The 13,273-nt window shown below is 57.4% G+C and overlaps 1 protein-coding gene across 1 annotated transcript; it reads right to left on the reverse strand.

Annotated features, from left to right (window-relative positions):
- Nucleotides 1–213: 213 nt before the first annotated feature.
- Nucleotides 214–12,859, reverse strand: WRAP53 (WD repeat containing antisense to TP53). Its single transcript, XM_039231496.1, has 10 exons — nucleotides 11,837–12,859; nucleotides 11,589–11,687; nucleotides 11,201–11,312; nucleotides 2,455–2,543; nucleotides 2,156–2,246; nucleotides 1,916–2,048; nucleotides 1,161–1,369; nucleotides 881–984; nucleotides 573–707; nucleotides 214–445 (listed from the first exon to the last, which is right to left on the reverse strand). The coding sequence occupies exons 1-10, from the start codon at nucleotides 12,232–12,234 to the stop codon at nucleotides 214–216; spliced, it is 1,602 nt and encodes a 533-aa protein (XP_039087427.1). The 5' UTR covers nucleotides 12,235–12,859.
- Between the last annotated feature and the right edge of the window lie 414 nt (nucleotides 12,860–13,273).

Raw genomic sequence — 13,273 nt, forward strand, 5'->3', positions numbered from 1 at the left:
CCACCCCCACTCCCTTGACTTCACACCGAGCTCCGCAGCCCCATTGGCTCCCGCCTAGTCCCACCTCTCAACCCGGGTGTCGGGAGCAAGATGCCTCCCCCACCGCGCCCCGGACAAGGGAGCCCCCTTGTACCCCGCCAGGGCCCCCCATCTCCACCAAGTGGCTCCCCAAAAAGACACAAAGACTCCAGCATCATAGAAAACCTTTTTATATCAACTCACCCCCACCGCCCCCTGCCCCTCCCTGCCCTGGTGGGCATCAGCGACGCCGGTGTCTGGGGCCCCCCCACACCACCAGAGCTGGAGCTGACATTCAAGGTGGACGTGGCGCATGGAGAGCAGGGGAAGGTCCACCTCCTGCTCCCCTTCATCCTCACTCTCCGTGGGCTCCGGAAACACACGCTGGCCCGAGGCGGTGGCCAGCAATGGCAGGCTGGGGTGCAGGCTGGAGAGAGACGGGCAGGGTCCGTCGGCACCGAGAGGATGCCTGTTCCCTCAGCAGCCCCCCACAGGGTCCGTCAGCACCCCCCCACCCCCGCCCGGAGCCCCAGGTCTGTGGATTAACTGACGACCTCACTCCGTTGGTGCAGTCCTTCTGGGGCAGAAAACTGAGCACTGGCTCCGGCTTCCCCTCGTGCCCGGCCCCACCGGTGTCCCACACGGACACCACCCCGCTGGTGCTGCCGCTCACTAAGAACTGCCCAGTCCTGGGAAGAGAAGCTTGTTGATGCAGAGCCCTCACCCCTGGGGCGGGGACCCCCCCCACCGAGCCCTCACCCCTGGGGCGGGGACCCCTCACAGCCAGGGGCGGGGACCTGTGGCTGGGCTCTGGCATCCCTGGGGCACTGGGACCCTGGGCGGGAAGGACCCCGTCACTCACGGGTCCAGATCGAAGTAGATGCGCTGATTGGTGGTCACCTCTCGACTCAGGGCCCCCAGGGGATGGCCAGGCTGCCGGAGATCCCAGCACAGCAGCTCGGCGTCCTGACGACATAGACCGGGGGTCTGGAGCCCGTTCGCCCTCCCCCAACGAGGCACCCCTGCTCCCCTCACCGTCTGCAGACGCCCCCCAGCTTGGCTTCGGCCCCCAGCACATCCCAGGCTACACCGCCGCTGCCGCCTGCCGTGCACCCTCTGCGCGATCGCAGGACGTGCCGTACCTTGCGGGCTCCGGAGAAGAAGCGGTTGCCATCAGGGTGAAAGCAAAGGTGAGTGACGCCTCCTTGGTGTCCCCCCAGCAAGGCCAGAGGGGAGCCGTCGTGGCAGGCGTACAGGCCCAGGGAGCGGCCGTAGGAGCCACAGGCGTAGAGCGGCCGGGTCGGGCTGAAGGCCATGCAGGAGACGATGCCGCTCTGGCCCTGCTTTTTCGCTAGAAAGGGACGGAACGACGTCGGGGACAGGGTGAGGACACCGGACACTGACCGGACTCATCAGAGGGGCGTCTGTCCCTCGCCCCGGGTGCAGGGACCCAGTGCCTCGCCCGCCCGGCTCGTCACAAGCAGGCTAGCCGTCTCTGGTGTCCCCAGACCCTTCTATCCCCGCGAAGGGCCTAAATGCTCAGGACTTATTTCTTCCTTCTCAGAGCTGTTTCTTCCCGAATGGATGGAGAGCTGAAGGCTTGGAGGAAAATGAAATCAGCCTCACCTCCAATTTCCCAGAGACACCGGGATTTTGGAGACCAAAAGGCGCACCAGCGACAGGGCGCCGGCTGGGGAACGAACGGGCTGGCCTGGGGAGAGTCCCGGCCCCTCCCTGCATCTGTCTTCTCCTCTGCCCACTGAGTCCAACCGCCTCCCTGGGCGGGACTGAAGATGCCGTGACAGGCCAGGCACCCCCCCCCCCCCCAGGTCACCAAGACCCCTCCGTACGTGGCGCTGCCCTCCCGCCTCCTCCCTTGGGAGGCGCACATGCTCACCAAACGTGGCCCTGACCTCGCAGTCGCGGCCGGGCCGGGCCGTGGAAAACACGCGCACGGTCCTGTTGAATCCGCAGTAGAGCTGCGCGCCGTCCGGGGAGAAGCAGAGCGAGTGGGCCGCCACCAGCTCGTCCTGCGGGCAGGACAGCAGCGTAAACAGGCCTGCAACGGCCTTGGCGGCCCCGGCAGGGAGGCGGCGCAGCGAGGCCGAGCCCTGGGACCCGGCGGGGAGGCCCCTACCAAGTGGTTGTAGGCTCGAAAGGACGCCCGGAGCTGCCCGGTGAACGCATCCCAGATGTGAATGGGGTTCTCCCGGCTGCTGCTGGCCACGCTGAGAGAGACACGGAGGCCCGGGCGCTGTCAAAGGAAGGGGAGGAAGCCAACTGGCCGGCCCTCTCGGCCTGCACGGAAGGGTGCGCCAGCCTTCCCTCCCCGAGGCCCCGGGCAGTCCCTAGCTCTCTCAGTACGGGATCCCCTTGAAACTTGGGGGCCGGGCAACGAGAGGGGACGGCGGACGGGAGGCAAGGGACATTGCTTACTAGGACGTGTCTGGCTCGCTCGAAGACATCAGAGAATACCAGCAGTAATCGTAGATGGTGTCACCTTCCACCATTCGAAGGACAGGGGCCTGGACAGAGATGCAGGGGTGCCTGGGTCACTGGCGGGAAGAGGAGGCAGCCTCGTGCACCCGGAAGTTTTATGACAAAGGAGGACTGTCTGTCAGCACTTAACCAGAGGAGAAGCAGATGGTGTTGATAGGAAGAACATTCCTGATCTCAACGTTCAAGGACCAGCTCAGACTGTGATTTGGGGCATCAAAGACCACACAGACTTCTCCTTTTCCTTTTTAAACACTTAAGAAGAAACAAGGAAGGGGTGCCTGGGTGGCGCAGTTGGTTGAGCCTGTGTCTGACTTCAACTCAGGTCATGATCTCCCGGTTCATGAGTTCAAGCCCCGCATCGGGCTCTGTGCTGACAGCGCAGAGCCTGCTTTAGATCCTCTGTCCCACTCCCTACCCCGCTCTCTGCCCCTCCCCTGCTTGTGTTCTCTGTCTCTCTCTCCAAAAATACTTAAACTTTTTAAAAAATTTTTTTAAATGTTTTATTTATTTCTAGGAGACAGAGAGAGACAGCGTGAGCAGGGGAGGGTCAGAGAAAGAGGGAGTCACAGACCGAAACAGGCTCCAGGCTCTGAGCTGGCAGCCAGCACAGAGCCCGACGCGGGGCCCAAACCCACGAACCGCGGGATCATGACCTAAGCGAAAGTCAGACGCTCAACCGACTAAGCCACCCAGGCGCCCCTTAATTTTTATTTAAAAATTAAAATAAGTGAGTGAGGGGCAGAGAGGGAGAGGCAGAGGGAGAGAGAGAAGCGGGGCTCATGGTCACCCAAAATGGAGCTCAAATCCACAAGCCGTGAGATCATAACCTGAGCCAAAGTCGGATGCTTAACCAACTAAGCCCCCCAGGCGCCCCAAAATACATAAACTTAAAGAAAAAAAAAAAAGAAAAGAAGTAACATCCCTACACAGAAACCCTGAACCAACCACTGAAACGAACATTTACTGTGCACCTACTAGAAGCCATTAGATCCTCTAAAAAATTGTCTTAGCCAGTTCAAACCTGCAAAGAAGAATATTTAAAAGCTCCTGTGACCACTCCACCTGGCTTAAAAAATAAAATACAAACGAGTTAACGCTTCTTCCCAAGGACGCCCTCCCCAGGGGTATTCGCGCATTGCTGCAGAACTGTGTTCACACAAAAAGCACCCGGGGGACAGAGGACAGGCGTTTACCATCGTCCCGCAGGCCCTTACATTCAATGCCAACGGTACCAGGTACCAGAGCACACGTGTTCCTCTGTGATGGGGGGGTGGGAGGGCCTGACCGCGGGGACACTCGCAGCTCTGATTCTGGCACCTTCACCACTGGGCAGTACCCCACTCGCGAGCCTGCTCTGACAGTCACCCGCATTTCTCCGTACGTTGGGTGGTGGGCTTTGAACATTCTGGTACACGTGCGGGAGGGCCTCCCTGCGGCTTCTGCTAATTGACCAGGGTCTAGAGCGTGCCCTTTGCCAGATACGGTCACTGTCACATAGTAGCCCAAAGAGATCACCCTGATTCACTCTCCCCCCAACCGGCGCCCTGCGAGTACCTGTGGCTCCCCTTGGTGTTGCCGGACTTTCAACTTTTTCTCAATAAAAGGCTGTGCTGGGGCGCCTGGGGGACTCAGTCGGTTAAGCGTCTGACTTCCGCCCAGGTCATGATCTCCCAGTTCGTGAGTTCGAGCCCCATGTTGGGCTCTGTGCTGACAGCCTGGAGCCTGCTTCGGAGTCTGTGTCTCCCTCTCTCTGCCCCTCCCCTGCTTATGCTCTGCCTCTCTCTCTCGATAATAAACATTAAAAAAATTTTTTTAAGGCGTGAAGTGGATTTTCCCTAGAGTACAGCTGTGCCTCTCCCTCATGACCACAGAGGTCGGACAGTCATCCCAATGTTGATTAGCTGCTTGCGTACACCTTCCTGTCACTTCTGCTCGCTTTTCTAAGCTATTGGCTTTTCCTTACTGACTGGAAGGGAGTTTTTCAATCACCTGGTATCAGCCCTCTGTCAGTTACTTGCTGGCCCTCGGCGTGACGTCGCGCACCCGGGACCTCAGTCTCCACACATGTCAGGCCGCCTGGCTCCACGCGCCACCCGCACGTCCCGCGGGCGTCTCACACTCGGCCTGTCTGTGACCGACCCTGCTTCCGCCTCCTTCCAACCTGCCCCACCCCCGGGCTCCACATCCCAGTATCGAAGCCTCAGATCTGAGCGGCAGCCTTGACCTCTCCTACTCATCGCCCCCTTTCCGCCTCTGGTCCAGCCAAGTGACAGCTGGCAGAACTCACTTCCCGAGTCCCCCGCCCGCGTGTTCCCGCCCTTCCGTCCCCACGCAAAGCCACCGCCATCTTGCCAGCACTTCTACCAGCTTGTGAGCTGACCCCCCGCCCCGGTGGGGCCGCACTCCAGCCCCCCCTCGCCCTGCCCTGCAGGCCACAGGGACCTCGTGAAGCTGGGACTCTGTCCAGCGTCGTTCGCCTTAAAACGCTCAATGGCTCCGCGTAACCCTCAGTAGAGAACCCATCTCCTGACAGGGTGCCTGCCCCCTACCCACCTTTCGCTCACCCCTCTGTACTCACCCCTTTAACGTCTCTCCATCCCACCGCTGGACTCCCAGCTCCCAGAAGGTGCCAACATACGGTACTCCCCATCTACAGGCTTTCACGCACGCCAGCGCCCAGGTCTGGAACGTTCTTCCTTTGCCTCCCTCGACAGTTTCTCCTGGTTGGACACTAATCACGCTTCCAGTCTCTTAGGTGCTTCTTCCCCTGGGAAGCCTTCCCTACGCCCTGGAACGGAGCAAGGTGCCCCCCCCATTCCCACAGCCCGCTGCTCCTCACCCTGCATCGTACCCATCTGAGGAGGCAACGATCGCAGCTGTGCTTCCCCGACACCTAGCGTGTCACCCGCAGTCAGCAAGAACTGTCCTGATGAGCGAGACAGAAGACAGTTCCAGTAACATGAGGCCCCCAATTGTAAGACAGGACTTACCGCGGGGACAGCAGAGTAGAGAGAAGCACATGGATCACAGAGATAAGGGGACTCCATGGGATCTAGCAATTAATCGGAATGGGGGGTGCTGGGAAAGTATGAGACCCAGCTTCTGGTTTGGATACCTGAGGTCACCAGGATGGTGGAAAGCCTTGGGGTGCACAGGGCAGCCGCGAGGTGCCCATGACCTTGGTGAATGAGGGAGAACCAAACAGCAGAAGCCTCAAAGGAAAAGTTTTCACAAAGAGAAAGTGCAAGTGTCTGAATGCAGTACTTGGGGATGAGGGCAGCCCCCCTCCAAGGCACCTCGGGGTAGGGCTAGAGGGAGCGAAGGCCTTGGGGCCGGGCAGGGACAGAACGCAGGGTTGGGGGCTGGGGAGTTGGGAACAGGAGTTCCAGAAAGCTCTGTAAAAAGGCACAGAAGGGAAGAGAGGAATTAAGAAAGCACGTCGGGAAGAAGAAGCACGTGTATGGACGGGCACCTGGGGTGGCTCAGTCAGTTAAGCATCTGGTTTCGGCTCAGGTCGTGATCTCACGGTCTGTGGGTTCAGGCCCCGCATCGGGCTCTATGCTGACAGATCAGAGCCAGGAGCCTGTTTCAGATTGTGTCTCCCTCTCTCTCTGCCCCTCCCCTGCTCACAGTCGGTCTCTCAAAAGTAAAGAAACATTAAAAAAAAGAAGGAAAAAGAAACGGGAGTATGGAAGTTCTCAAAAGCGGCCACCCCCATCTCCCCGCCTACATGGCTGTATCTATTCCCATATCCTCAACGTGGAGACACACAAAGTGCAATTATCTGATGGCTGCACTTGTGACAGAGCCGCTACACTCACACTGCAAACAGCAGTTTAAAGAAAAAGGAAAAAGGCAGAAGAGCTTTGGAGACAAACTGGGTCTCTGCCTCACAAGACGTAAAACAAACACTGATACTCCTGACCTAGAGTATTTCTTACTCGTCAAATTTCTCTTCTGAAAAGAATCTCCATCAAAACACATGAAGACGTTCGCTGATAATTCAGGACACAAACATCCTGGACACAACCCAAATGTCCGAAACAGGGGAACAGGGGAGAAAGTCACCAATCCCGGGCACTCGGGGTAGCGTCAGACACCACTAACTATGAGAACTATGGAGACGGGAAATCACTTAGGACACGACTGTTAGGAAAACAAGAAAGCAGCATACAAAACCACCTCCTAGTGGAACACAACCACACAAAAAGCCACCACTCTGTACAGAGCTTGGAAACAAAGCAGGGGAATTTAAAGGGCTGAATAGTGGTGGTGGCTAATAATGGCTCTTCCCCTTTTCAACATTCCTGTTTTTCTTTCTTTTTAAAATTTTTGTTTATTCATTTTTGAGAGACAGAGTATGAGTGAGGGAGGAGCAGAGAGAGGGAGACACAGAATCTGAGGCAGCTCCAGGCTCTGAGCTGTCAGCACAGAGCCCGACATGGGGCTCGAACTCATGAACCGTGAGATGATGACCTGAGCTGAAGTCGGACGCCCAACTGACTGAGCCCCGCAGGCGCCCCAACATTCCTGTTTTTCTTGAACGAAGTGGCACAATAAATTCTCAGCCTGCCTCGCTTGCAGCTCTTCTAACGACCCCTGCTCCTGAGCTCTTTCAGGGTGGCCCACCACACCCACCCAGGAACCCCCAGCCTTCCCCTGTCACGTGAGCGCCCAGGCCCTCCCCAGAACTGGGCCCCCTTCTTCCTTAAGGAGGCTGTCATCACCTTCTCTCCCTCTCCCCCTCCCCAGGGCACACCTCGGGGACAGGAGGAGGGTGAGCCTCAACCTTGCTCACCTAGGCCTTTTCCAAATCTTTTCACTTCCCCAAACTCCAGCTTCTTTGCATTTTTAAAAAAATACTGACTTATTTTTAGAGAGAAAGAGAGAAAGGTGAAAAAGAGAGACAGAGAGAAGTAAAAGAGAAAGAATCCCAAGCAAGTTTCATGCTGTCAGTGCAAAGCCTGACTCGAGGGTCGATCCCATGAACCAGGATATCACGACCTGAGCTGAAATCAAGAGTCAGGTGCTCGAGGGAAACAAAAGCAAACATGAACTATTGGGACCTCATCAAAATAAAAAGCTTCTGCAAAGCGAAGGAAACAATCAGCAAAACTGAGAGACAACCAATGGGATGGGAAAAGATATTTGCAAATGAGGTAACACACAAAGAGTTAGTATCGAAAATCTATAAAGAACTTCTCAAACTCCACACCCAAGAAACAAGTAATCCAGTAAAGAAGCGGGCAAAAGACACAAATAGACACTTCTCCAAGGAAGACATCCAGATGGCCAACCGACACATGAAAAAATGCTCAATATCCCTCATCAGGGAAATGCAAAGCAGAACTGCAATGAGGTACGACCTCACACCCGTCAGAAGGGCTAACGTGAACAACTCAGGCAACAACAGACGTTGGTGAGGATGCGGATAAAGAGGATCTCCTTGGCACGGCTGGTGGGACTGCAAGCTGGTGAAGCCACTCTGGAAGAGTGTGGAGGTGCCTCAAAAAATTAAGGGGCGCCTGCGTGGCTCAGTCGGTTAAGCGTCCGACTTCGGCTCAGGTCATGATCTCGCAGTTTGTGGGTTCGAGCCCCACGTCAGGCTCTGTGCTGACAGCTCAGAACCGGGAACCTGCTTCATTCTGTGCCTCCCTCTCTCTCTGACCCTCCCCTGCTCACGCTCTCTCTCTCTCAAAAATAAATAAAACACTTAAAGTTTTTTTTAAAGAAAAGTTAAAAAAAACCACACACATCAGCCACCATCCCACGACCCTGGCCTGTCGTACCACCACCTGCAGCCACCACCCCCCCCAATCCAGCCGTGCAGCTGACCTGCTCGCTCTCCACCACAATTACTCAGCTTCAGCAAAGATACGTGGACAATCCACTTCCTTGCCCGCTTTCCATTCGAGCCACCCGCTGCACGGTCGCCCCTGCAGATGCTCAAGGCGGCCTTGTCGTTCCCCGCGGGCAAGCCCCCAGCCACACGGCCCTCCTGCTCCACGCGTGACCAGGCTGACACCCACGACCGGCGTTCACCGAGTACTCGTTACGTTAATTGTTTTAACGCTCACGATGACCCTGCGAGACGGGGGCTGGCAGAACCGTCCCCACTGTCACGCAGGAAAGCTGGGGAGAGATGCCCAGTGAAGGTGACGGTCTCACCCTGAACAGACGGCGACCAATTTCCAGTGGGCGCTGAGCACGGAACAGCGACGCCACCACGCTCCCTGCGGGTTTGCATCTTCGACTCGCCAGAACCTACGAGCCGCACCTCCCGCGCTCTCCCCACACCCCCTCTTCCCTCAGCAGCTCACCTCCCTCTCCGCTTCCCTGAGACGACAGAGAGGAGACCCCGAAATCCTCCAACCACCGAACAGCTGCCTCTCTGCCTACTTCGAGAGAGGATTCTGCACCGAGCCGAGTCCTCCGATGGGCTCCGGACCCTGTCCTCAGCCAGCATCTCCGGGACCCGTGCCCGCCTCTCTCCCCTACAGCATCGACTCCCCCGTGTCCGCTGGGTCATTCCTGACACGGAGGGAGCACCTCGCTAGCCCTTCTCGGCCCCACATTCCCTCTGCTCAGCTTTCCACTTCCTGACTCGCGTCCAAAAGTAACTTTCCAAAGAACTGTCTATACCTCCTCTCCTAGCCGCTCTACTCGGCTTCTGCCTCCGTCGCTCTTCGGAAAGTGCTCTTGCCAAGGTCACTAACGTCTTCGGGGGTCACTGTCTATGTCTCACCCTCAACAGCATCAGACCTGACTGACCCTGCCTCGGCCTCGGCCATCGGTCCCGCACTCCACCTCCACCTGCCAGAGCCGCCTCCTTCTCCAGCCACTCGGTCTTGACACTGAATCGTTCGGGAAACACCCGATACCGCCCACCTGCTCCTCCGCTTCCCAAAGTACATCCCAGCCCCGGCTTCTCCCTCAGCTTCGCCTTTCACGGACCTAAACAGCCTTCACTTGTCTCAGGGCCTCTTCTGATCCGTCCCCTCTGCCAAGTAATCGTACCACCGCCCCCGGGGCCATCAACACCTGGATGTCACCCGTGACTGCCCGCTTCCCTGCACCGTCACATCCGGTGGACGTCCACGTCCTACGAAATACACTTCAAACCCATCCACGCCCCTCCGTGTCTCCCGCCACCGCCCTCCCTCGTGGGAACCATGAGGAACGCATCCTGATGAATCCCCGATTTCGCTCTTGCTCACCACGATCCACTCTCTAAACTTTGGCCATCATTTCACTCTTATTTTGTAACACTTGTTTATTTTTGAGACAGAGAGAGAGAGAGAGAGAGCAGGGGAGGAGCACAGAGACAGGGAGACAGGATTCCAAGCAGGCTCAGCGCTGAGAGTAGAGAGCTCAATGCAGGGCTCGAACTCACAAACTGGGAGATCTTGACCGGAGCTGAATGAAGTCAGACGTTTAACCGACTGAACCACCCAGGCGCCCCACATCCTTCCGTCTTAAAACTCTCCCCGGGCTTCCCAAATAAACCCCAAATGGCCTACCCACCGGATCCAACACGATATGGCTTGTTGGATCCATCCTCACCACACGTGCCCCCTCACCGGCCTCTGTACAGGCACACGGGCCTACTTTCCGTTCCTTGAACACACAAAGCTCCCTCTTAGCCCTGGGTCTCTGTCACTTCATCACCTCTTCCTGGAATGTTCTTCACATATCTGATCCCATCACCCTTCAGGGCTCTGCTTCAGAGCCCCTTCCTGACCAGTTTCATCTAAAGTGGTCTCCTCTGTGGGGCGCCTGGGCAGCTCAGTCGGTTAAGCGGCCGACTTCGGCTCAAGTCATGATCTCAATTTGTGGGTTTGAGTCCCGCGTCGGGCTCTGTGCTGACAGCTCGGAGCCTGGAGCCTGCTTCGGAGTCTGTGTCTCTCTCCCTCTCTCTCTGCTCCTCCCTCACTCACGCTCCGGGTCTCTCTCTCTCTCAAAAATAAACATTAAAAGAAATTTTTTCTTTTAAATAAAACGGTCCCCTCTAGGAACGCCTGGGTGGCTCCGTCGGTTAAGCATCTTGATCTTGGCTCAGGTCATAATCTTGATCTTGGCCCGGGTCATGATCTCACAGGTCATGAGTTTGAGCCATAGTCAGGTTCTGCGCTGATGGTGTGGGGCCTACTTGGGCTTGTTTTCTTCTTCTACCTGCCCTGCTTGTGCACGCCCATGCTCGCTCTCTCTCGCTCTCAAAACAAAGAAGTAAACTTAAGACAAACAAATGAATAAAATGGTTTCCTCTGGTTCCTTCCTCCTCGTTCCATTTCTTTCCTTCACACCACTCATTACGATTTGTAACGAACTTCCGTGTTCGCCGGTTTCCACGTTTGTCATCTGTCTCCTTCAGCACTTCTCGTCAACACCAGATACGGTAACGGACACGCTGGCGGCCGTTCAATAAATAACTGTAAGTCAACTCAATAGCCTCACGACACGCCCACCATTCTCTGATGGGAAATACACACTCACGATTAAAAAAGGGGCAAATACCACCGTAAGTATCTTCACGTCCAGGGTGGAACATGCTACCTGGGAACCTTCGTGAAGAAACGTTTTGTTTGCGAACAGGAAAGGCGAGGACTCAATCCCCCCCCCCACCCCACCCCCGTCTAGGCGAAGGACTGAAACACGCAGAGCCCGGAGGCGCCCCGGCCCTTACCATCTCTGCGTATCCCAGCTGCTCCCCTTCATTGTACAGCTCCGGGGGCAGGTTATAAATCCGCAGGATGTTATCAGCACTGTTGGTCAAGATGCAGGAACCGTCAGGGGCCCTAGAAACGGGAAAGAGTCAGAAAGCTGGACAGGGCTCTGTTTTCCAAGTGCCGGGCTCCCTCTGGGGTAGGTAAGCCCCCCAAGGCCTGGAGAAAAGTAGAAGACACATAACTCTAGGTGGAATTTAAGCTCAGTCCAAGAGGAACTTTTGCTCTTTTTCCCCAACTCCCCTCTTGATGGATCTGCTCCAAGATAACGGTTTTTTGTGTGTTTTTTTTTATGGCAAAAGTCCCGGGTGTGGATACCCCCACCCCCTCCCCATTACCCTTACTTACCACTTACAGCCTTTCAAGAAGTTCTCGGGCTGGGTGCTGAACTCTGACCAGGAGCCACTGAGAAATCGAGGTAGCTGGGAGAAGTTGTAGTTCCAGGTGCTGGAAGGGAGGTGCGGGCACAAGGCAAGGAGGAAATGAGCCTGAGAAGCGGGGGGGGGGGGGGAAGACCCGCGTCTACAGTACACACGTCCACACAGCTCCCGCTCCCAACGCGCTCGGACCCCGGCGTCCACGCCATCACCCCTTACCTGAATCCCTCATCCTCCGGAGGGGCTTCCTCGGACACCCCTGCCGCGGCCTCTCCGGGCCCCAACTCCGGCCTGTCCGTCTCTTCCGCAGGAAGGCTCACATTCTCAGAAACTTCTGGCTCCTCGACTCGGGGGCTCAGCTCCCGAGGAGTACCGAACCCCGTTTCCAGGGGAGCGGAGGCAGAAGCTGAGCCTTCCTCCCCTCCGTCCTGGGAACCAGCTGAACCGGCCGTGGGATCCGGGGACAGGCGGGGAGGCGGCTCGTCCCCATCGGCCGGCGGTAGCATCAGGTCAGGGTGCGGGTCTTTATCCGTCGGGGGAGCCTGAGGCGAGAGGCGGGCCGGGGCGGGGGCGGGGGCCGGGGCCGGAGCTAACAGGGGCGCCTCCGGCGTGTCCATGCTGCCGGGGACGCGCGGCTACCCCGGCCTCGGCCGGGCAACCCTGGCGCCGCCGCCTACCAGCGGCCCTGCCGCAGGGCTCGCACGGCTCCGGACGCCGACCTGGAGCGCCCACCTGCGCCCGCCTCCTTCCTCCGGGACGGGGCGGAGGACCCCGGGAAGGCGAGGCGGACACGGCGACAGGAAGCTGGCCAGCGCGGCGTTCCGCAGCCCGCCCGGTCCCTAAGAGCCACGCGCTCTCGCGGGATTTGGCCGCACCTTGCCATTGGCCCTTCGCCTCCCGATCGGATTTCGCGGGCGACCCGCGGGAGGGGCGGGGCCGGCACGTGAGAGGTCACGAGGGCTTACCGTACCCACGAAGCCCTGGGGCTCCTGGTGGCTGCTGGGTGTTGTAGTCCGAAAGCTTTCGCCTCGGCTGGAAGGGCCTGAGCTCCCCCTGCCGTCTCCGTCGGTCACGCTTAAAGCACCCAGTCCCCCTCTCACCCGCAAGAGGGCGCTAGCGCTATACTTGATTTCGATCCTCTCTTGCTTCTTCGCCAAATTCCTCACACTTCCGTCTCTTTTCATTCATTCACTAAGTGTTTATTATTGAACTCTTCCTTGCTACCCAGTACTATCCGAGGCACTGAGAAATACAACGAGTTAGCGAGCAGAACAAGGGCTCTGCCCTCCCTAAGGCTTACGTGGCTGTGTATTTAAGGCAAGGAACACATTTTTGCAGAAAGCGGCAAGGGCTGTGAAGGAAATTAAACAAGATGGTGTGTGATACGGGGTGTCTGAAGAAATACGTTAGACTGGGATATTAAGGACGTCCTTCCTAAAAAGGTGGCTGGTTTTAGCTGATGAGAAGACACTATCCAGCTATCTGGGAAAGGGATGGATGACAAGTGGCTTTCTTCCTCTCACCTTCATGTTCGACACAGTGGCGGGAGGCTTCCAAAATGGTTTCCACCGATTGTGCCCTTGCAGCTCTGGCTGACCCAGCTTCCCCACCCCAGTGTCAAGTAGCTGCAGCACCAGGACGGCGAGAATCCGGTCT

This window comes from Hyaena hyaena, unplaced genomic scaffold, assembly GCF_003009895.1.
Source record: "Hyaena hyaena isolate Hyena2069 unplaced genomic scaffold, ASM300989v1 scaffold_58, whole genome shotgun sequence".
Lineage (NCBI taxonomy): Eukaryota > Metazoa > Chordata > Mammalia > Carnivora > Hyaenidae > Hyaena > Hyaena hyaena.